This window comes from Condylostylus longicornis, unplaced genomic scaffold (assembly GCF_029603195.1).
Source record: "Condylostylus longicornis isolate FDR11 unplaced genomic scaffold, ASM2960319v2 ptg000194l, whole genome shotgun sequence".
NCBI classification, from domain to species: Eukaryota; Metazoa; Arthropoda; class Insecta; order Diptera; family Dolichopodidae; genus Condylostylus; species Condylostylus longicornis.
Genome location: NW_026578162.1, coordinates 370859 through 396959, shown reverse-complemented (window position 1 = coordinate 396959; position 26101 = coordinate 370859). Strand labels below are relative to the sequence as shown.

The following is a 26101-nucleotide window of genomic DNA, read 5'->3' as shown; positions in this document are numbered from 1 at the left end:
TTCTTACTACACTTATACAAGATTTTGCATAAATTTAGGGAAAAACTTAGAATAATAATATTTTTAAAAAAAAGTTTAAAGTACATATGAAATAGTACATAAAAATGTAGTTAGGGTTTAAGAGTATACTTTTATATAAGAGAGCAATTCCTGAAACATTCTTCCTAAGTGTCGAAAAAATGGCAAACTGGAAAACTAAATTTTGCAATCATGGAAAGTTATACAATATTAAAAGAAATGTGATTAAACCTATTCAATATCGACATTTTTTACTTTAAATGAAATACAGTTATTTTTAAAAACACTAAAATTTAAGTCGCTATTATTCAGTTGAGTATCAATTGGTTAATAGGCCAAAATATTAGGTTTAGGCCAAAAAATATTTTTCTTTATACTAGTAACGGAAATAGTAATACAAGAAGTATTAATATAATATTGCAATATAAATATAATTATGGTAAAGGTACATACACTTACAAAACAGTTGAAATTTTCTCAGAGCCAAAGTCAAACCCACTTTGGTTTTTAAAAACACTTAAAATAAGAACAAGCCAAAACATTTTTTTGTCAAAAAAAAATACAAAAGACTATTTTGGTAGCTTGAAATATATTTTACAGAGTCTGTAGATCGTACATGACCACCTTAAGCAATAAAAAAAAACACTTTTTAGTGTATTTGTTACGCCACATTAATTGTGAGTCACTCATTTATGTACTGTAATTTTTGAAATTGTTCCTACAGTTGCAAGCTAAGAGAAACGTTATGCCGAAAATGAGCGAAAAAGCGGTTTGACACAGCAGTTAATTTGAAGAGTTAATTCAATAAATTGAGATTATTCTTTATAGTTTTGTGTGATACAAAAAATATCTCACTTTTTTGCTGGCAAATTATCGCTTTGGTACAATGTTTTATAAGTATGTAATATCTGGTTTATAAAAAACTAGTTTCCTGATTTTCAAGAGCCATAACTTTGAGAATTTTTTTGATGGAGATAAAAAAATTGTCCTGAAGGAATGACATTTTCACTGAGATCTATTTGCTTAAAATATTTCAGTTTTGTAACATCAACGACGTACAAATTTTGTAAACAGATAACAAACAAAATGATATCAATCGGTATTTATTTTTTCAAAATTTTTCATAAATGTGCCAAAACTGGATTTCCAAATATTATGAAAAGATTGCCATACTGATAAATTTGTTTATTTGACGGGTTAAGAACGTCACCTGTTTTAAAACTTTGATTAATGTTCTCTAACTATTATGTTTTTAATGTAATAACCTTCAGCTTCGACAATATACAATTACGAGTATTCTTTACGAGTACAATTTTCTCCTTTAGTGACAACTCAGATAAGTATGTTTAAAATTATTTTATTATAAAAACCGTTTATTTTATTGGAATAAAATTGGTTGCCTTTTCTAGGTCCTGCCTTTGCAATTATAAAACCTCAAAATAACACTGTAAGCAAGCCCTGTCAAATTTCCAAAAAAGTAAAAATTTAACATTTTCATATGTGTGTATGTAGAAATATTTTACTGTTCTGATTAAGTAACTTCTATTTATCACACATATGAATATATACTTATTTTAGATAACATTTCACTAAGTACTTTTTTCACAACAAATTATAAAAATGCATTTTCATATTAACGAAGTGTTAAACTGTTAATAACTAAGTTTAATTTGCATAAATTTCAGTTTATATTGTCAAAAGTATTTTGTAATTACTGTTTATTTAAAATAACAGCTGTAAATATCAGGCAAGTTTATAAAGTAAAAGTCACGGATTTGTATGAAAAAGTAAAATTTTTCATATTATTATAAAATTTAGAAATTCAACTTGGGATAAAAACAATGATTTTTTTCAAATTGTCGAAACATTTTTTTATTAATAATTGATTTTTAGTTTAACTTTTTGTTTTAGGTTAAGAGCAGGTTTAATTTCATCCTGCCATATATACGAGTTGTATACGTACATATCTTAAACTAATTTAAAATAATAGTTATTTTAACAAATTTGTGAATATTATTCATTTTAAAAAAAATGAAAAGGATATTTAGATAGGGCTATATTTGGATTCTCCATATTCAAATTAATAATTTGGAAAAATTTTATTTCCATTTATTCAATCCAAAAATGTTTAAATTGTAGTGCATAAAAACGAGCAAAAAATTCCAAAAAATTTTACCAAATCATTATTTTGTACAACAAACTGTACATACGAGTATACCTACACATCTACGTTGTGTATTGTGTACAAATTTTTACAGATCTATATTGTGCAGTGCATACTTCACATTATACATGTAATGTACAGTATATGTACCCAGTGTATGTTATATGATGTAATCTATGAAATTATCTAAAAGATACATACTTATATTTTTTCATAAATTTAAAATGATAAAATTTGAAGGGCATCCTAATAATTTCAGAGTACATTTTTAAATTTTAAAAACGAAAAATGACAAGAATCATATTAGAGACATTAGTTTTTCTTCTTCTTGAATCAATGTTATTGTTTATTATTATACCTGTACGATACGGTCTGGGATATAGACTCCGTCCCATCGACGAGTGGAAAACTAACTAAGCTAAGCTCACCCAATTTTCACAAATCACTTATAATAGTACGTTAAAAAACCATATTTTAATTGGGTACGATCGAGGTACGGATTAGGGTAGCTGCCATAAAACTTCAATATTTTTTTTTTTATATCTCAGAAATTACAGAAGCTGTAGTATTGAATACATATTAGAGTTTCAAAACTGAAATTTTGAACAAGCGAATTTGATGATGGCCATTATTTTCGGTAAAACTTTTTTAGATTAGGTTTGTATGGTAACTACCATATGTATATAAAATAACACTAGGCACATAAAAAGCAACAGGTTTCATTTCCGATATTTAATATAATTTATTTGTGCGGGTATCACAGAGTTTATACGGTTAACAATATCTATTCTCGGTTTTATTTATTTTTAATTGCTTAAATTATAATTTTATTATTTTAAATCACGGCTTATAAGACGTATTCGAAAATTTTAGTTTTGTTCAGTTTAGCCTTTTAGTGGACTTGGTGAGCGTTCATAGGGGCACTTACTTCTATAAGTACAAATACATTTTATACATTTATGAATAAATACTTCTGAATTCTTTTGAATCAATAAAACATAATCTATCGAACAGAACTTACAAACTAGGATATGATTTTTGTTATTTAAGCTTTCTTTAGTTCCTCACAATTCTTGTATTTTTTCCAATAATTATAAAAGTTTGTGTTTTTTAACCTAATTGTTAATATATTTGCTGCTGTTATTTGTAATAAAAAACAACAATCTAGGAAATAAATATATTTAAGATGTATAAAAATATTATTTCATATATGCATATACATATGTATAATTCATATTATACACTTACATTATTTTATGTTAGTACACAAAAAAAAATGTTACATATTTCATTTACGTCCAATCATTCTATAGAATTTTTATATTATTGATTACAAATTAACTCTAATGATTTTCAATAAATTTAATACCTTAATAATCTTTTTTTTCGTTTGCTTAACTAAACTTAAGAATAAAGAGTCAAACATTTACGTAACATACGAAATCCCTTACACAAAGGTTTTTATAAACAAATGCAGCGCATTTTTGTCTTCAATATCAGATGAAAAGCAATGCGGTAGTCATGAATTTAGGTAAAATCGAAAAATTAATAACTTCCAAGAAAAAAAACATTCGGATTCTTTCGAAACTATAACGATTCGTTGATGTTTTAATAATATTTTTATAGTTTTTAAAGATCATTTGGCGATTTTCATGTCTCTCTTTGTGGTCACCTTCTTTTCATCGACCTGCTTTATTTTCAGTGCTATCATTCTTAACTAAAATAATAATTTTGTCTTGAGTCCTTTTCATAGTTGTACTTTAAGATTTTTTATTATCTCAGTAAATATTAATTTTATATTCACTTGTATATACATACTTACAATATACATACATATACAACACCATGTGAATGGGAATGCAGGAAATTTTTGCTTTAAATTATTGCAATATTTTCAACTATATAGTATAAAATTCGAAACTTTCTCTTTTCTAGTCCTGCTGTGTGCAGAAATTTCTACAATGGATATACTTTATATTGTATATATTTTGTAGATAGTAGATGTTTAGGTCTAACTAATTATATATATTATGTATACATATAATAATTAAAATAGGATCTTGTTGTGATTTTTTTCCCTTTATTTTAATTTTTAAAATATTTCAAATATTTTTGAAATTATGCAATAATAGGAATTGCAGGTGTTTAATGTATTGCTTGTAGGGTTTTTATTCTTTAAAATTCTATGATGTTTTAATTGTGTAAGTTACATTGAGAATTTGCAGATGTGCACAAAGTGATACAAACGTATTGAGATAGATCATAGACATCACGCTTATATAATACCTTTAAGACTTTATTTGATTTAAAAACATAACTACTTAAAGGGTCTAGCATTTTTCCTTGCAAAAGCAACAAATTTGAGTAATTCAATTCTTTTTTTTATTCTCAGACAAACATTTTTGTTTAAATTTTTATTAAATTTATTTAATTTAGAAAGTATGACTAAAAAATATCACAAAATGATGCAAAAAATACCAAAAGAGTAAGTTGGCGAAAATAATATTTGATTCTTTCACGCAAAACAACATCAGTCCCACAGATTGTGAGTGGTTTAAGAATTCTATTTTTAATTAGTCCGAAGAAAAGAAATGTTTTGAGTTTCAAAATCTGCTAGAAGCTCTGGCTGATGGAAATCTGCAGCAGCAAATGTAAAACATCTTTCAATTACTTATGTAATCCATGAAGAAGTGCATATTTCCGAGTTTTTTTATGCTGCAATGAGCATGCAATAAAATTAAGGGTTCTTTAAGTCTAAGTATAAGAATGCTTAGCATTCAAACTCGTGCAGTCAATCTGAAAATCTGCTAATTTTACCAAATTATGCACAAGCTATAAACTTAAAAAAAGGCATACAACTATTGTGCAATTAGTTAAAACTTTTATTTTTTAAATATTTTAGTTTTATCACGCTAAATTCTAAAAAAATTGTAAATTGACCTGTAAAATAAGCTCGTACACGTTAATTCTTTATTTTTTTTTTTGATTTTTTTTTATAAATTTACCAATATGTATTTAAACAAATAATAGTTTATGCGAAATTACATATTTTATGAAGTGACATTACAAACTACAATTTTTTAAAATTTGAATTTAAAAGAAAAACTATAAAGTTAAATATACAGTGGGTCAGTAATCAGTGACGTAACATATACCATAATTTAGGACTTTTGAAAATGAAAAAATTTCATCTTTTTTAAAGTTCAAATGCTTGGTACTCCGAAAGTACATCAAATACGAAATCAAAACATATATTGCTTTGACACCTAACCCTTTTAAAAAATATTTATTTGAAGGTTCCATATTTTTTATGACTGTTATAAGTAAAAAAACTGCAACAAGTAGAAATTTCGTGAAAATTCCTTAAAATCCCTCTACCTCAAAAACCGTTAAAATTTGGCACCTAGTTCTGTACAAAAATTCTACTTATTTGTGATGCCCTAAATAATGGTATATGTTACGTCACTGATTACTGAATCAACCTGTTTAAAGTTATATTTTTAGCTTATAAATATTAAAAATATAATAAAGAGTGCCTATATTTCTTTTAGAACCGAGTTATCAAAGAAATTACATTACTATATATGTGCCCTAAAATCATAATATGCAATTAAATCGCATAATATGCAATTTAAAATTATGTGATTAAAAATGATTTGAAACCATGCTCTTAAGTAAGATTTAGGATGCTGGTTATTTTCTCTAGAGGTTATAACACATTTATATAAAACAAATTTTAATTTTTTAAGTTCACATTTTGGCTGTTAATGAAAAATTTCCTGAAATATTGTAAAGCCTTTTTTATTGTTATGGGAAAAATTTTTTAATTGAAATTTATATCCTTAAAAAATTCCTAAAAAAATTCATTGCAATTTTTTCTGACAAGGAAAAATGGCATTAATTAATTAATTTGAAAAATCTTTTATAGTGCACAATAACGGGTACTGCCATAATAAAAATATAGAAGCGGTAGACGTTGAGTAAAAAAATATAGAAAATGCGCTTAAAAAAGTTCTCAGCCCAGTTAATTAATAAAATGATCAAGATAAAAAACATCCAAAAATTTTCTGTAATTTCATAAACAGCTCAAACCTTAAATATCCAAAAGGATAGCCTACTTTCTTTAGTATTTAAAGTTAATATACAAATTTACTCAAGGTAGCTTATACAAGTTAAGTATATCCATAGTCTATGTGCATTATTAAGTAATACTGAGTTAATAATATTTGCTAATGGTTTCTGTTAACAAACAAAATTGATAGGAAAATATTTATTTTTTAAAAGAGATAAATTGCTTGTGCTTTGTATACATAAGTGCGTATGCTCACATAAAATTTTAAACTTTCAGTAGAAATTTTAACTGTTTAATTCACGTCTCAAGCATGGAAGGTTCTTAAACCGATACTTTTATTAAACAACTCATTATGTGAATAACGTTGTGAAATTTACTAATTTCTACACTTTCTTTTCTTATAAAAATCAAGAATTACAAAAACTCCAATAAAATATTTTTTATCCTACCGCGACTGAATATACCTTATATCACCTTTCATATATTTTTCTTCATATACTTACTAAAATACGAAAGAAATTCAAAAGTCTTAAAAAAATACATTTATCATTTTTTTATTTACCATTCAAAATGTTTCTCAAAATCTAAAACGTATGATTTTGAATATACTTTGAAAAAAGGGAGAGTCTAGACTGAAAAATAACCCTAATTGACTATATAACTGTGTTGTTAGGATAGGTCACCAAAATTGTTCAGATTTCTAATATATAACCTTATTGGTTCGAAATCGAAAAAATAATACACATAAGAAAGTAGTCATTAATTAACAATATTGAATTCAATGATTTAAAGAAAATCTTTATGGGGGAGACTATTTTTTTAAATTCTGTATACTTGTCCTGTATTTTGTTTGGAAAATCCTTGTACTATTTAAATATGCGTGTATTTACAACATAATATGTTAAAGCTCATTATCGTGAATTTAAGAAAAATTTCTCGTGCACTTAAAGTGTTTACTTAGCCACTTTAAAGTTTTCAAATATTGTAATCAAATTTTATTGTTTATATACGAGTACATAGTAGTTTGTTAATCATCTTCATTAATTAAAAAATATTTCCATTTCAATTTAAAATAAAAAAATTCTCACCTAATTTTTTTTTTCGAAGTTACTTTTGAAAGCTAAAACCTTTCCGGCATTGGTTACAATTGATTCTCATAAGTTAAACTAAGTACGCAGAACTTTTTTTTTTTTTAATTTTCATTCAATAAGTTATATTTTTATAGTAAAATAAATAGTTTTCAGCTTGAATATAAAATATTGTTAATATTTTTATTTAAGAATTATCTTATATAAGAACAGTGTTTATATCTTATATAAATAATCGTAAGAAATTTAAGACTAATAATGACAGAAATTAATAATACGAGTTCATATTAATTTAAATTTTTTTATACTTTACTTATAACATTCATTATGTATACCTACATAATAATTTGATGTGATCAGAAGATAACTGACCGCATTTTTAAAGTGTTATAATGCAAATTTCTGTTTTTCAATTTTTATGTAAGATCGAAAGTAGAATATAGTTAATGAACCTAGAAAAATGTAAAATTGGTTCTTAGTATAACAGTTCATTTTCCGTAATTCGATTTTCCTCCAAAGTTCCGCCTTCACTTCGTTAACAACTAGATCCCAAATATTAAAAAAATTTATGGTCAAATATGTAAAATCGGTCCTTAGAAAAGTTTCCGTTTCCGGGTTCTGATATTCTTGAAAAATTTACTAGTTATTGGTTTAATAGTCAAATTGCATGTCAATTGGTTGATTATTTCTCTGATATATGCCAAAAGCTGACCGATCTGTGATATAGTTATAGCTAAAGTAAATTCATATATAAATTTTCATCAAAATCGGTTAAGTCGAACTTGAGAAACTGATCTACACAGACAGATCATCTGACATCACTTTAAAAATGGTAAGCTTAGTTACACTTCTCTGATATGAAAAGCGTTGAAACCCGAATGAAGGTTCCGCGAATGATTTGTCACATAACCAAACCCCAAGCAAATGCATATGCGAAAAATACACAACTGTATGTAAAAAGTAGCCGGAACCGAATTTTCATATTAATTCGTTTCCAGAAGTGGAAAGCGGCTGTTATATTAATCAATAACTAATCAATATTAATTAAAAACTTAATATATTTGAGCTAATTTTGCTGTATTTGTTAACAGCGGTCCAGTGAAGTAAATTCAAAATTTTCCGAATATTTTAATAGAATAAATTATTAAAAACCGAATTTGAAACAAGATTTGTAAATATTAATAGATGTCAAAATGAATTTAACCTATTTACTATTACATCTTCTGTTGATATTGAAACACTTGATTTAAATTTACAATTGAAATCGAAATGCTGTGCGATTCTGTGTTAAAACAAAAATTTAGATAATTGGAAATTACTAATTTTTAGCCCTTTTTCAAAAATTTTTTTAAAAAACTGCTTATTAGTTTCACTTTGTAGTCCGTCCGTGGACATGTGAAGATACACATGTATCTATAAATGCAGAAGGCTAACGGTAAATACCATGCCATTAAAAAACAAAATTATTTTTATTAACTCACGCAATTAATCCTTAAAATCGAGCATTATGTTAATCCCTCTTTAAACTTATTTTTGCTTTATTTCATAAACTGCATAAATCATTCATTCTAAATGTATGCAATAATAGAAATAGTAGAAATATATTATTGAAGATAATTTTAATAGTGTAATAGGTAAACTTTATTATAATCATTTACCTATAAATCAATTAAGCGTGTTTTAGGCTTGTTCGGAAGAACATATTTGTGTGAACAATTGTTTTCGATATTTAAAAATCATTAAACGGCTGAAAGATCAAAATTAACATATTGGCATATTCAATATTAAAAATATTAAAAATTATAACTGTGAATTAAATTCAACCAAATTTTGAAGATTTTGTAACAGAAAAACTTTGCTATATTTCTTTTTTTTTTATGTTGATAATAAAAACAAAATTTAAGTATAATTTAGTAGTTTAAGTTTTTTATTGCGCGGCCCGAAACAATGCCTAAAATGGCCGGTGATGATAAATGAGTTTGACTGTTATCTGCATGATTATTAAGTATTGTTTTACATTAAATGCTACATGCAATTTTCTTTCTGAAACACACAAATACAAGAACATATAAATAGGTATTGTGCCTATTACACACATGATATTACTAAATAGGTAATACAACGTTTTGTGGTTTATAATTCATAATTAATTTTTCATTTCATGGAAATTTCTTCATACAACTGCAGAACACATGGATGACTTAATTAAAGGAACGTTGTATTGCCCAATTAATAATAAATTGATCATTTCAGTTAATGTTTATCATTTGGTCTCTTGCGATTGCTGTGTCATCTAGCAACCATTTTGTTTTTTATAATTAGGTTTGTGTCGCAACTTGATTTTTTAACGAAAAGTAATCGAAGATTCACAATTTTCTGTTGTACATTTGTACTAAATTCACAATCTGATTGTTGATACTATCTAATTCAAAAACCAAACAAATTCAGTTAAAGAAAAATGGTGTTTACCTAACGTACTTATCTAAAAGATATTATCCTTAGTTTAAAAACGAAAAATTACTTTCAATTAATAATAATGTCTGAAATTACCGGTATTACATTTAAGTCAAGCACATATTTTGTTGTACTGTATTTCGAAAAACAATATTAATATATGGACTAATGTGAGGATAACAAATGTATAAAAGTTATTAAGTTGGAAGAGTAGATAATGACTTTCGCATAGCACAAATAAAATAAGAGTGAGGTACCGTTCACATACAAGACTAAATCTCAGATCTAATTTAAGTTGGATGAGAATCGTGTATGTAAACATTATTTGACATCAGACTTTGTTTGACGTCAAAAAATAGAAATTACTCTATTTTCATCAGATTTCATTTTAAATTTTTTACAAGTTAAATGGCAACATTTTAATTGAGTTTTTTTCGTTGTTTTGCAGCACTCAGTTTATATTAATTTTTTCTAACTCGTTTATTTTATTTTTTATATTCTACTCATTATTAAAATTATTATATCGCAGTGTTTTATTATAATAGTCACTTTTTTGACAACGGATTGTTTGTGAAAAAAATTCATGCATGTTGCGGCTTTTTCTGAACACATTAAATGATAATGGTATTGAAAAAAATTAAAAATTTTATTGTAAGCGAAAATTATCACATAAAATAAAAATTCGTGTCTTCAATTTGTAACATTGAAACTCCTACAATTTTCACCTCTTGCTATAATTATATGAAGTATACACTTGTCACTTAAAAGATATAATGGCATCAGAATTTTAGACAAAAACATTTAGCAAAGCAGCAAAAATTGGGTGCAGGGTATTACATTGCCATACAAAAATTAAAGATGCAGGGTATAATCCATTTGATTTATACCGATTGAAGCCTTTTTACTTGTTAAACATAAAATGTCCATTTTATAAATACAAAACGATAAACTTAATTTTGAATAAATCTGCAAAATTTGATTGATTTACCTAACAAAACTTACGCATTAAATAAGGTAATGTGGCCACACAAACTATAAACACGTGTTTATTTCATTTTGTCAAAATTGTGCTTTTCATGTGAATTCACAATGAAATGTCATTACGTTTTAACTTTGAAATAAAATGCCAAAGAATAAAATGAAAAAAACGTAATATAAGAATATCTAAAATAGCAAAATTAAACTAATACAGGTATCCCTTCCTTAACGACGTTTTTGGGACTGAAAATTTACGACGGAAATCGAAATGACGTTATTCGAGGTACATATAAAAAAATTTATATTAAACACCTACACACACATTTCTTTTTATCTATGAAATAATAAACAACAATTATGTATGTCCTATAAACTTATAGGAATGAAAACTACTTATGAAAATCGATTTTCTGGCTCAGACAAAAAATTTAATTTTCAAAATGAAAAAAAAATTTTTGTTTTGTAGAAATTTACTTCGGAAAAAAAAAGTTAAAAACGAAGGAAACGACGTTATGTAAACTAACGGTATTAAAAATTAAAAGAGCGTAAATCGAAATGTCGTGCATTTAGGGGCATAAATAAAAGATAGGACAGGATACCTGTAGTTAAAAATTGAAAATTTATGAAAAAATTGTACATATGCATATTATTATGTACGTACATAACATAATTTTTCCCACAGATATTCGCTCAAATACTTTTAAATTATGATATGAAGTAGTGACACGGCATATTGTGCCTTTCATACTGCTATCTACCGGAATTTATATTAAATTATTGCAATTTTTTTATTTATCTTATTTTCTTACCATTTGAATTTATGTTTAAATCTTTACTAATAGATCAGATTGTACTAAATATATATACTAAAGTTGATTTTATTCTAAAATTTTTATTCATTTTTACATAATATGTAGTTGTATTTTTTAATAGTTATGGGTTGTTGTTTTAGCTAAGGGCATTCAAAGTTTTTTATCTGTTAAATCGGTTTTAAATACAAAAGAAATATTTCCCTTGTTCACAAATTAATTTTGTGTTTGTAGGCAAGTAAATGAGACATATTATGTCAAGCGTAGACCCAAGAGTCGTTTTATAAGCACAACTATTAAATTAAATTTGTTTTCATTTTAACTTTATTTTCTTGGTACGCACGAAAATATAACTAGTATCTACATACATTCTAGTAAGTAATTTCATTTTTCGCTCACAGAAACCCAATGTAATTTATTTACTCACATCATCATACGAAAATCCCTGCAGTTAAAGAGCCAAATATGATGTACTACATTTCCATTTGCTAAATTCGCCATGTGTAGCAATTGTTGTAAGAAAGATGACGTACGCTATAGATGCCTACCAAATTTTTTTGTATGTAATGCTTTTTTCAATGTTCCCATGTAAACAAAAGGTAAAAATGCAATGCAATGTATAATACGATAATACACAATTTGTAGCCAGATTTACGATAAAAAGAAATAACGTATGTTCTACAGGGAGAAATAACGTATGTTCTACAAAGTGTATACCTAGTGTATATAGATTTTGCTCACAAATTGAATAATTCTGTAATGCTGCAAAAGCGATTACATAATATTTAAATACTCTTAACTAAATACATATTATTATTTTGTTATTATAAAGATATTTGAAATTTTCTGCAAACTAAATAAAATATAATTTGTGAATGATTCATATACAAACATATTATGAAATAAAGTTCCATTCAAAGATGAGAACAAAGTTTTGCAAAACTTTCCCCAAAAACACTATTCAGAAAAGAAAAAAAACATACACTATATGCGTAATATATCTGACCATTGGTGCAGTGGTTATGGCACCGGTCCTTTAACCGAAGGGTCTCGGGTTCAAACCCCGGTCAGGTCACTATAAAAATTATATTCAATATTATTATAACTTAATATACAATACTAATAAAAAAATATTATACAAGTAATTTTCAAATATTCCTAATATTCTATATTAAAAAAAAAAACTAAGAAAAATAAACAGTAAATACTAATAACCTCAAATAATTAATATAAATAAAACTACGACAGGTTAGTCACCTACCTAGTTAAACTCTATGACGCTATGAAACTAGTGCATGAGAAATCATGCACTAGCCCTATACTCCTTCTAGGAGTGAACAAAGGAAAAAAAAAAAAAAATATGCGTAATATATTAAAAGCATTATTTGTCTCCTAATAGATTATCAACATTAAGTAAAATCGATAACGATCGAAATTACAAATTCACAATTTTTTAATATTTCAAATAAGTAAACGGGTGGTCCGGTCCAAGTTCTCGGAAGGTGATTCGTTGGTGTGTTTTAGGAAAAAAATCGTATGGATATGGAGAGGGGAGAGGACACACTGAACGCTGTTCAAGCTAGAGTAAAGTTGTTTTCGGATTTTTTTTGTTATTACATAAATTATCACATTAATTGCAAAACGGCGATAGGTACTTCTACTGTATTTTAAATATATATACATATATACATATCGTATTTATTACTCATTCCTAGTTACTCAAATTTAAAAAAGATAAATTAAGTTACCATATTAATTTAAGCAAAATTTCAATACTATACCTTTTATATTTTCTGAGATATAGCCAAATAAATTTTGAAGTTGTATGGCAGCTACCCCAACCAGTCCGATCCGATCATATCCAATTTAAATAGGGTTCCAGCATTTACTATAATAAATCATTTGTGAAAGTTTGGTAAACTTAACTTAATTAGTTTTTGAGTTATTGTTGGGGCGGACCGACGGCCGGACGGGCAGACAAAGCTAAATCGACTCAAAATTCGATGCTGATCAAAAACATACAATTGATTCTATATCTAAGGTATACCCTTCGAACATACGTTCGTACGGAAATAAAAATAAAAAAAAATATTTGAGGCTTTGCCTACGTTTTCTAACAGTTTTGTATATGAGGAGGATAATTTTTTCATCGTAATGTATGGGAGACATTATATTCCAATGTTCGGCGTGGGATTTCTTTTGGAAAGAAATAAAAATATTTATGTTACAAATCGAACATGTAATACATACATGTAATATATATGTATACATATATATATACATATGTATATATATATTTTTACTTTATACAGTATTGTAAAGAAATACGTACATAATATAACACGTAGCGTAACTCTTTCTATGAAAACGAAAACAAGATCAAGACTTGGTAATAAATTTTTGTATCTAGTAAACAATTGATTCGAAAAAGTTTTTTCTTTATATGCTTATTTTGCTAAAGAATTTAAACACTTATAACAATAAAAGTGTAAAAACGACTGTTCCTAAACCTCGCTAAAAACACAGGAAGTTAAAAAAATTATTTTTTTTTAAAGTTCTTTTATTTTACATGATCGCGGAATCTCTTTATTCCCGTACTAAGGGTATACTAAGTTTGTAACGCTGTATGTTTTTGATCAGCGTCGAATTCTGAGTCGATTTAACAGTAGTAAATATCGAAATCATGTTTAAATTGGATATGATCGAGTTACTGGTTCGGGTATTTATTTGGCTATATCTCAGAAATAATATAAGCCATCAGTTTCAGTAAAACTCTTTTTGATTATATTGGTCTGTATGATAACTACCTTAACTAATATATGTAACATAGCACTAAACATATAAAACGCAGGAGGTTGTATGAACCTGTATGTCAATTTTCTGTGACATTCAAAATCATTTATCCGTACGGATATCACAGATTTGATACGGTGAACTATATTTTTTCTCGTTTTTAATTAAGTCTGCACAAGTTGTTGTACACAATATATTACAGCTTCTTTAATGAGACCAATTTTTATACATGTATGAAAATTTAAATTTCTACTACAATTGCACTTTTGTATATATAAATGTGAACTAAATTTTCTTAAATGCATATACATATGTACATATGTATGTATTTTAACATTTTATTTGAGAATTCAGACTACATGTATATAAAACAAAATTTATGTAATTTTCCCGTAAATAGTTTACTTATATTTTTTACTTTTAAAGTATAAAAGTATACTCATAATTTTATAATTAATGGGAATATAAATTTGTAATTACTGGCACAATCATAAAATAATTAATTTTCATATAAACAGCTTTAAAACTTAATTTAAATGGCTTAATAGAACTTAATTTTAAATAGCAGATAAATTTTTTAGTTATATAATGTAAAAAATTTTGTAAACAAAATATTGAACTATTTCATATAGGTAAATTAAAAAATTTCCAATTAAAAATAAAAAATTAACAAATTCTTCTATTTGCGTTTTTCGTTTCAGATTAAAACATAATTTATTTTTAAGAATAATTTACTGCTGTATAGTCATGAGATCAATTTTTGATGTGCAAAATTAGCAGATTTATTTTATTAAAATTCATAACAATCCCACAAGAATTACATCAGGTGATAACGTTATCTGTAGATTAATACAGATTTCGCTAATTAAGCTGTATAGAAAAACGTGTTTTATACCTCATTAAATCGTACTTAGTTAAGTTTCAGAGTAAGTGTATATGGCAATAGAATTTTCGAAGTTAATGTTTTTAACAATAAATAATATTTCTTGTTTTATATTTCAGCTTATTTATTCTGTAAATTTATTATTTATAAGGAGCATAATATTATTATATTATAAAATTTAAATTAAGGAAAATATTAAAAATAAATAATCTTTCAAAATGACTATGAGTACAAATAATTGCGAAAGTATGACTTCATACTTTACAAATTCATATATGGGCACCGATATGCACGGTCATTATCCTGGAAATGGTGTTACTGACTTGGATGCTCAACAAATACATCATTATGGCCAAAACCCAAGTCATCAGGGTAATATGCCCTATCCTAGATTTCCACCATATGACAGAATGCCTTACTATAATGGACAAGGATTAGAGCATCAAGGTTTTTCTAGACCAGATAGTCCATCAAGTCAGGTAAGTGTGAATGCAATGCAACAACAGCAACCTCAACCAAATGGAGGACAATGTGGTCCACAAACACAACAAGTTCAACAGCAGCAACCCTTACAGCAACAACAACAACAACCTGTAGTATATGCCAGTTGTAAATTACAAGCTGCTGTTGGGGGATTAGGTGTTTCGGGTGTTGGAAGCGTTGGTATGGGCTTAGAAAATGGATCACCACCTCTAGAACAAATGAGTGGAGTTCATCATATGAATTCCCAAATGGCAATACCTTCTCATATTGGACATCCTCAAGGGCAGGTAATTTCAGAAAGTTTGTGCTGTAATGGTATTATCAGATTATACATATTTACAGAAAACATTCTTATTTAAAACTAATTATTTTAGGTTCATCAAGGACATCATAATATGGGAATGTATCAACAAACGAGTGGAGGACCCCCGGTGGGTGCTCCGCCGCAACAAATGATGCACCAACAACCTCCACAAATACATCAACAACAACAGCAACAACCGCCAAATAATCAAAATTCAGGTTCTGGTATGCCCTCACCGCTGTACCCCTGGATGAGAAGTCAGTTTGGTGAGTTCAATGAGAGTAAGGCTTGAATAAATTACGATTCTAATTATTATTATTAGACTAATTATAATAATTATACTTCTAAACGAGGTTTGCCTTATTCAGTTTAATTTTAAGGATCAAAGATAATGAAAAACTAATTTATTTCCTTATCTTTGCTCGGGCATAATGTACAGATTCGATAAATTTTATAACTTATAAAAATTATCGAACCTAAATAAATTATTATAATTTTTATTTCAAATTGTGAAGCTCAATATTTTTTTATGGGATCGTTAATTGTAATTTTTTTGGTATTATTAATGTTAATTTTTTGGATTATTTATGAAGTTTAATACCCATAAGGAAATTTTTATTTTAATTTATAAGTTGTATCTTCCATTTCGTAAACGGCATTGCATTAAAAAAAAAATATTTTTTATTATACATATTTAACGTTATACATACCTCAAAATTTGTTCAGAAATCAAACCAAATACTTATTTAATAAAAGCCAATACGACGCAATTGTTTCTTCGTTAGTGCTCTTAATGCGAGTTCCACATCAGACTAAATCTACTGTTTCATCTAAGATAAAATCTGATTAGCTTTTACACATCAGATTCTATTTATACTTTTATGTCAAACTCTTGACGGCAATGTTTTTAATATTTGTAATAACAAGCAACAAAAATTAAAAAAAAAATCAGCTAGTCTTGGTAACACTTTTTAAAAAATTTATGTTTCGCCATTTTTTTTTTAAAATATGACAGAAAATCTGATGATAATCGGTTGTTTCTAATTTGCTTATCAGATTTTATCTGATGTCAGACCAGACTTATACATCAGGATCTTCATAAGATTCAGATTTATAACAGGCAACTTAGGCTTTTTCATCTCGGAATCAATTATTTTGTTTATTAAAAAGTTAATTCACATTGAACTCCAACCCCAACCTTACATCTCTATGTTAATTTAATAGGTATTATATTATATGTATAAACTTTCTTAAGGAAAGAAAATAATATGTGTAAATTAGCCATCTATTGTGTTGTAGTAGAAACTATTTTGAAAAGAATAAAATTGACTAAATTGAAAACTTTTTTAAATTGGTTTTGAACTAGGGTTGTCACCAAAACTCTGTACCTTGTATAAGTTTTTTATGAATATCTTAAAAATTTTTGTTTCGTTATTCTTTTTAATTATAAACATACACATAGATATATACATACATTAATAATTCTTTATTTTTTTTACAATAAAAATCTAGGGTTTTTCATCAGAATATTGTATCTACATTTTTGACAAAAAAAAAAATTTAATGCTGTATTACTTAAAATTTTAAGCGTTTTCTAATGCAAGAAAAAAAATTACATTTTTCCAGTAAATAAAAAAAAACCTTGAAGCACATTATAACTACCCCAGTCGTTCCAAACATTTTTCTGAAAAAATTAGATATCAACAATTATACATTTCAATGAAGGCATTGAAATATAGATATGTCATGCCATCATACCATACCTTTTGAACTAAAAATGTATGTTAGTTTTTTTACCATTTTGTTTCAAGTTGAAAATGAAACATCTGCACATGTTCACTTCTACATTTCATATTTAAATCTTCATGTTGGTTATTTTCATATAAGTGAAAAGCACGTCAAAAATATTTAAAATTAGATAAGTGAACTTATTCAGTTCTGACTGATACTAATTGCAATTAGAAAATCCCCTTTTTGTATTTATGTATGTATATCATATTTAATATAGAAAAAAAGATATTAAAATTTTAATACTGTATAATATTTAGTAGCAACATTTTAAAATTCTAACTTTTTAAACCATCTTTACTAAACTTTAGATAATGTTATTGAAATTAAGTTTTACATTGTCGACCAGTCATTGCTTTTTTGCGAATTTCGTATATGCAAAGCTGGAAGTCAAGTTTATCAACTTGCAAAACTTAATTTAAAATAAATTAAGAGAAACCAAATTAAAAAAAGAAAACGCAAATGTGCAAATTTAGCTGAATATCGCAATCTAAACTCGTATAATGCCATTCCTCAACATTAATAATTATTGTAGATTAAACAATATTTATTTTGTCTCTTTTTATAATTGAATATGCACATGTTCATATATTATACATACCTACATATTAGCAATTGATTTAACAATAATGTACAAATAGCAAGAGCATTTGTAGAAATTTAAGTTTTAATTATTTTGCCGCAAATATTTAAAATAAATCAAATGTTATTTTCAAATTCAAAAATGTAATTCAGAACTGTATAATGTATATTTCAATTCAACCTTTTGTAGAAAATTCGCAAATATTACAATAGACATAATTTCTATAACAAAAAACAAGCCTGACAGCCTAATAAATTAAACATTTTCTTTAAAATTTCTTTTATTGTCTCAAACGTATATCATATTAATTACACTCAATAGGATGAAATTAATGCATGGTCACCTTGTGATAAGGTATTAGGATAATAAGAGTTGCTTAGAAAATTCATACCAAACATAAAATGAATTATTGAATATAAAAAGTGAAAATTCAATAAAAAGAACTGCGCTAATTAGTTACTTATTAGAAACTAGTACTAATAATTAGTAGAATTTCAAATTCTAAAAAGTAGAATACATTGAAACGGAGGAAATGTAATTTAACTCCTTTTAATTTATTAAATATTTTTAAATGTTTAAAATTTATATTGCTGGATCTATATTGGAAATCGAAACTTTATCTGGTAAATAAATTTAGGGATAATTTTAATAAAACTTCTTCTACTTTAAGAACGCTATATTAACTCTTTATTGAAAAACAAGTATTTCCAAATTAAAATAAATTTTTATTGTATACGATAACTTTTGAATAACTGGCAATTGAAAACAAAGTAAATTTTATCAAAAATAATGGTTTTTATAAATTAATTTAAAATAATGAACATAAATCTAATTTATAGTACGAAGCGATAGAATTAAAATTCAAAAAATTTTAATATTTTAATCTCGTTAATTTTATAAACCATTGAATTGATGTAACAAGTTCATATGAGTTAGCTGAGCAAAACAAACTAATAAAAAAATATGCTGAAACTGTTTTGGAACCATTATATAATTACTAATCAAATATGTACTCCAAAATTTTGTGATTTATAATTTTAGTAATTTTATAGTAATTTTAGAGCAAAACAAACCAAAGTATTGTATATTCAATTTCATAAAATAAAATCCCACCATATTCCATTTTTATTTCAAAATAAAAACCGGAACATCATAAAATGTGAATTAATATAATTTTTAAATTTCTAAATATTATTTCCATTTAAAAAATTATTTGCAGACGTGAACAATATTTTATTTATGTTATTTGAAATTTTTTGTCTAGATATGATAAATCATTTGGCAAAACGATATCTTCTGTTATTTTATGCAAGTATAAAAAAACCTCACGCTTCATATCATTTTTGTATTCCTTAAATTTTAAAAACGAAAAGCAAAAATATAAATATTGGCCAAATAATAAAAAAAACATACTTTAAACTCTCAAATATGCTGTTGAAAATTAAACATAATGAAATTTATAACAACGTCTAAAAAAGTTTCGAAAGATCTTCATCTAATGAGAATGAGACCTACAATAATTTTTGATATTGAAATAAATTGAATTTATTTTAGAAACTGTTTAATCATATATTCGTATTATAAATACAGCAAACATGTGAATGTAGTCATACCTCCCAATGATAAGAATGCAATCATTTTGCGCCTGTATAAATTAATTTAATTAAATAATTCTAATCAATCAGATAAATTCTTAAGAATTAATAAAATTTTAGCACTCGCTATAACTCTTTGCTGTTTTAGTAGATTGGCAATATGCCCATATTAATTTAGACGCAAAAATTCATATACCAATATTTACATCTATTTTGATAAAAGGTAGCCAAAATTTAAAAACGTGAAACTTAAAACAAAATAATAAAATAGTTCAACTCGATCCTTATAGAGACTTTAGTTTCGGTGCAGTTGAAATTTTTTCTTGCCAAGATATTTAATTGCCATTATTTTTATAGAAATTGGGCAGGTATGAAATTTCAACAATTCATGTGTAGAGTTGTGTTGTATTTTTGAAAAACTTTAAAAGACTGTTTTCCCATATATATTCCTAGTGTCCGTTTTTTTATAATTTTTTACGTATTTTGTTTTATATGCATGAAAGTTGTTTGTTGGCAAGCACAAGAACTAATTTCTCACAATTCAAAAATTAAGTAATATTAACCAATTATAAGGAATTCCATAATTTTAAATACTCAACTTATACTTATGCTAGTAATATTAAATTTAAAATTTTTAAAACAATTTTAAAACAATTGGTTCAACTGATTATCAGGTGAAACTTATTTCGTTTACACGAAAACTGCTATTTTCTTTACGAATGCTGCTGCAGTATTCGTCAAATGTTTGATTTAGCCACTTTTTCAATAAAAGTTATTTATTAGTAAGAAATAGCTTTTGGTAATGTTATTTCTTGGTTTTGGAGGCTTTGTTTTTAAGTTTACAATTTAACCTGTGTAGGAATAACTGAAATTACAAACTCAGGTACCAAAATTTTATAAAAACACCCTTCTAGTTTTAAAATATGCCACTTTGAAAATTTTACGAACTAATAAAAATTTATCAAGAAATAGATACTGTCAACCATTCTTATAATTTTAAAATCAAAAATTTTAAAATAAAAAGGATCAAATTGCAAAAATAATAACCTGAAGGTTATTGCGAAATTGCTTTGCAAAAACACACACTATACCAAAAAAAAGCAGAAATTGCTTAGATATCACACAGCCTCATGTTTATATGCTCTTACATGGTTGTAAAAATTGAACAATAGAAATTGCATTTAATTAGATCCCTTATCCTTAACCAGGAAATTACATATACAAAGTCAAAGGATATTTTTTAACATACATGTATAGTTACATACAGAGGCAAATTCGCAGACGTTTTGAATGACAACGATTGATGTTATGTACTTTTTTTTTGCATAAATTTTTGTTGTATTTTTTTACTTTTAAATGCTTTTTATGGTCTAAAAATGATCTAGTTTTCAGTTTAATATTTGCAAAATTTTCCAGTTGTTTTTGCAACAGGGTCATAAATTATTTTTAAAGTTTAAATTATATTTTGTTGGATAAATTTCTGGAAATATATAGAACAAAAAAGATCAGGAAAAGGATGAAAACGGGATTTGTAATATAAATGACAATTCGATGCAATCATTCCTGCTGTTCTTTGTGTTCGAAGCATTGTTTGTTTAGAAAATGAAAGTATGTGTTTCAATAAAAATCACGATAACTGTTGCTTAATATCAAGAAAGTTATATTGATGCAATCTGCTTAATAAACATGCATATAATAATAGTAAAACTGTGAAATTAGATTGTTTTTGCAGATTTTTAGAAAATTGACCTATTTCAAAATTGTTCTTCAAAAGTTATACTCAATTTTTATAGCCAGATAATTTTAAAGGATACATGCATATATAAGATATACATATGTGTGTACAATGCTATCTGATATAGGTTTATAACGTATTATATAGAAAATTACATAAAAAAGAATTTTCGGACATTAAACAATGACCAAAACACTAAAGTAAGTTGTGTATTTTACAAGCAAAAAATTTCTAAGTACTGTAGCTGCCGCTTTTTTCAAATAATACCTATACAAAGGTATATGTATATATTGTAAGGTGCTCCTTTGGGTTCTTTCCAACACTTTCAGTAGCGTATTGGGATAAAACAATAAATATAGATTTTATATCTAGCATAAAACTAATTTGCTAAAACCGAAAAATGAAGAGTTTTAAAATTAAATACTTAGTTTTATGCTTTAAACATATTTTTCTTTTTAAATTTTAAGATAAAATTAAGTTTCATCTTCTTTCACACTTCGTCGCCGTCCATTGTTTTGCCGCCGTTGTTGCTAAAATTTTTATGTTAAATTAATGCAAAGCAAATTTTGAAAATTTGTTAACTTACAGATTATTTACAATTTTTTATTTCAATTAAATTTTGTAATCTCTATTGTCATGTTAATTGCATAATGAGTAGCCGACGGAAACCAATTAACCGAAAAATATGAAATCCACATGGAATGATTTAACAGAAAATATTTTATTATGCCAAATGTGTTGCATGAGTTAAACACTTAAATTTTTTCATCTATTTTCCATCGACATGGATTACGCTACAAAACGTTAAAACTAAATTTTTCTTTAATGTTATATAAAAGATTTTCTGAATCGTTTAAAAAGAATTTAATTTTAAAAGTTTATTGATTTAAGCAGACGTAGCCTTTTCAATTACTTAAAAATATTTTTGCTTTTTAGCTATTATGTAATATAAAGGTAGCATTTTTTAGTTCAGTGCGTCCTAATGTGCATTTTCGAAAACAGTACCATCAAAATATGTAGGAATAATTTAATAGCGTTCCTCAGTTATTAAAATAATGATTGAAAAATGCTGTAAGGCGAAAATGAAACGAACAATTAATAACATTTTTTTATAATCAAAAATATTTTCTACTAAAATTCTTTGAAATACTGAATTTTCACGTTCATATTATTTTTTTGTTTTCGTAGCTATTTCCAAAATAGTAATTCCAATATTTATTTTACAAATTTACAGGAAACTGTAGGGGGAAAGTATTTTCAGCCACGATTTGTGATAAATTTTTGAATAAATACTACTATTATATTTACTTTTCTAACAAAATTTTTGTTTTAAAACTAAATATTCATTTAAAATCTGAATCAAGTCGTTAATATATGTTTTTCGAATAAAGTATGAGTTAATTCTCAAAATGCAAAATTTCAATAGGTTTCACAACCTTAAATTGTTTTACGTAAAGTTAACTAAAAAAAAGAAAGTTTTCGTTCTCTCTCAACAGAATTATTTTCTATTTAAGCTATAAATTAGAAATATTAAGATTTTTCTCTAATTCTTCCGAAAAAAATATAATTCAAAAACAACAATCAATGGTAAATGCTGAATGCCATGCATATGTAATAAGACATACATTGCCGGGCACATAATTAGGATAAATAAAATTTGAAATCAAATTTTTAGAAAAATTAAAAGCTACATTTTGTTTGTTAGAAGGTCTGTCCATTGAAGTTAACAGATATATTTATGCATATTATCATCAGAATAATCAAGCCTTGATAATATTAGTGCAAGTCAAATTTTTTTTTAAATTCAAACTAATGTTTTAATTATTTTAAACTTAATTTAATATATTCATAACTCGAAAGTTCATACACTGTGAGTAATTAAGTATTTTCTTAAAAAAATTTTGAAATTTTTTACAATTTTTCAAATTGTTTTATTTAACTTTTTTTCTAATTCAAGTACATTTACTAAATCTTGGTTTCAGATGGATTTTGTGAAATTTGACATAATTATTATTTGTTAATAAAAATTGGATAATTCAAATGTATTTAGTAAAATGTTAATTAAAGATGAGAATTATTATTCAATATTTTTTATTTATTTATATGAAAATTTAAGAATCCCGACTCCATTATTGTGCTTCAAATATCATGAACGTTTTAGATATCTATTTGTATTTTATTTTTGGTTATTTATTTTTTCTGAATTTTGATTATAAAAACCTAAAAGAAATAATATGTGAACGTTAACAATTGTTATTAATACTAAAAAGTTTGATTAATGGTTATCAAGAATTTTACTTAATTTGCTCTATATATACTTGCTTTTATTAATTCACTTCATTACAAATTCATGTGCAATTTTATAATTATATTCATGTATAAAATAAAACTACCTGAATTCAATAAATTTTAGACAAAAAATAATATTACATTTTTAAATTAAAAAACATTTAAGTTAAATATTTGGCAAAATGTAAATTAATTTTGTGTTTCACCTCTACATATTTTAAAATTATTGTCTAAATGCTGGTAAATTATTGGTAATAGAAAGTATTAGTTAAATCAGTTTAGAATCAATTAAAGATTCGATTATTAAAGTTCTATGATTATTACATAAAAATAATTATAATACCTTTGCAACATGCACTCATACAAGAACGTTAAAAGAATAAAAGAATTTCATGCATAATTAAAGTCATAATGCAACGAAGCTGATTTATAACAGTGATCTGCTATGTATGATCAATGCCATTATCAAATATATAGCATTGTATACATGACTTATACAGTAAATTTAACAGTTAACAAAAATAGCCTTAAATTTGTAAATGTTCTTTGCATAAATATCTTTTTATTGACTATAGAGTTTATGGTTTATAATTATAAAGTAATTATTAAGTAGAACAGAAATTTATGTAAAAATAATATCTTTTATATATAGTTGACACTGTATATTTAAAATTTCAATCAAAAAAGACTTCCTTTTTAATTTTCAAATGAAGACGTTTAAAATGCATATGTATACTCGTATATACACATTTGCATATATAATAAAGATATACATTAAAATTTATAACGTATAGTATACATACAATATTTCTACCTTAAAAGTTAAGATAAAAATTTAAAAAAGGTTTTAAAAAATTATAGGTCCCAAATTCATTTTTGAAAAATTTTCAATATAAATGTATGTTAAAAAACAAAAAATTATGGGGAAAAATTTAAGTCAAACTTTACATAAATTTATTTTTAAATAATTAAGCTGCTTTGATATAAAAAAGTAAAAATATAAAAAGAATAAAATTCATTTGGAAATTTTCTAGTTAATGTGAATTCAAAAAAAAAAAAAAGAACCTTAAAACTAAATGAAATAAGAAGGGAAAAAAAGATCTGTTAAAGTTTTTAGACATCATCATATAAAACATAATGAATTAAAAATGTTGAGGATTTTTATTTTTGGCAGCAAAATATATCACTTGTATTATTTTGAAGTGTATGTACGGGTATATTAGAGTTAAGATATTAACTAGCGCTATTTAATAAATAAATAAAGTTCTGTCTTAAAAACCTAGCATATCTTCTTTAGGATTTAGCAAGAAGCCGCTCGATCTTGGAAAAAAATAATGAAAACAACAACTCCATGTAAAACTTAAGTAAGATTAAAAAAAGGAAAAAAAAAATAAATATAAACGATTACACGCACAAACTAAATATATTTAAATAAGATAGAGAAAATAAGAACTTCTCACTTGGAATTTTAAGCCAGATTAATAAAACTAAGAAAAAAAAAAGGATTCAGAAAAGAAACAAGTTTACATGAAGATAAGTTTTCTCTCTCATTGCCATCGTTTTTCCGTTTATTTTTCCTTTTTTGTGTATTTTATTTAGGCTTTGATATCACGCTTTATTTTTTGTTTAACAACTACGTTTTTTTTTTCATTCTCCTATACATTTATATGTATATTTTTGTTGATATTTCTGCCTTTTATTATTTTTTTTTTGTTATTAAAAAAAACGTGTAGTTCAAGTTAAATAAATTGATGGCTTCCATTGCATTCATATAACGTGTAACTAATGATGGCAATCAATTATGCTTTACATCTCAATCTCTTTTTTGAAACCATTCAAAAGTAAAAAACACAAAACATAAACAAAAAAAAATACTAAACGAAAAAAGAGCAACTAAAACAAAAACAATATTCATTCAACGACTCCATCCCAGTTACAAATATCCTCATTCTAATAAGGCAACATGTATTTTCATTGGAGTTACCATCTTACTTCACTATTGCTTAAATATAAAAATTATATCAATTATAATTGTTAGTGTGTTATGAAGTTTCAATTCCTGAAT

At 25.4% G+C, this 26101-nt stretch overlaps 1 protein-coding gene across 2 annotated transcripts in view; it reads left to right on the top strand.

The window, feature by feature from the left end:
- Positions 1 to 26101, top strand: part of LOC129616382 (homeotic protein antennapedia) — an 88860-nt gene that overhangs the window by 49433 nt on the left and 13326 nt on the right. The window contains exons 3-5 of one of the 2 annotated variants that reach the window (XM_055532005.1): positions 15078 to 15302; positions 15379 to 16029; positions 16117 to 16312. In XM_055532005.1, the coding sequence (XP_055387980.1) occupies positions 15478 to 16029; positions 16117 to 16312 (748 nt within the window). In that variant the 5' untranslated portion in view covers positions 15078 to 15302; positions 15379 to 15477. Of the gene's footprint in view, positions 1 to 15077; positions 15303 to 15378; positions 16030 to 16116; positions 16328 to 26101 lie in introns of both variants that reach the window. The other variant, XM_055532004.1, reaches the window with a different exon arrangement.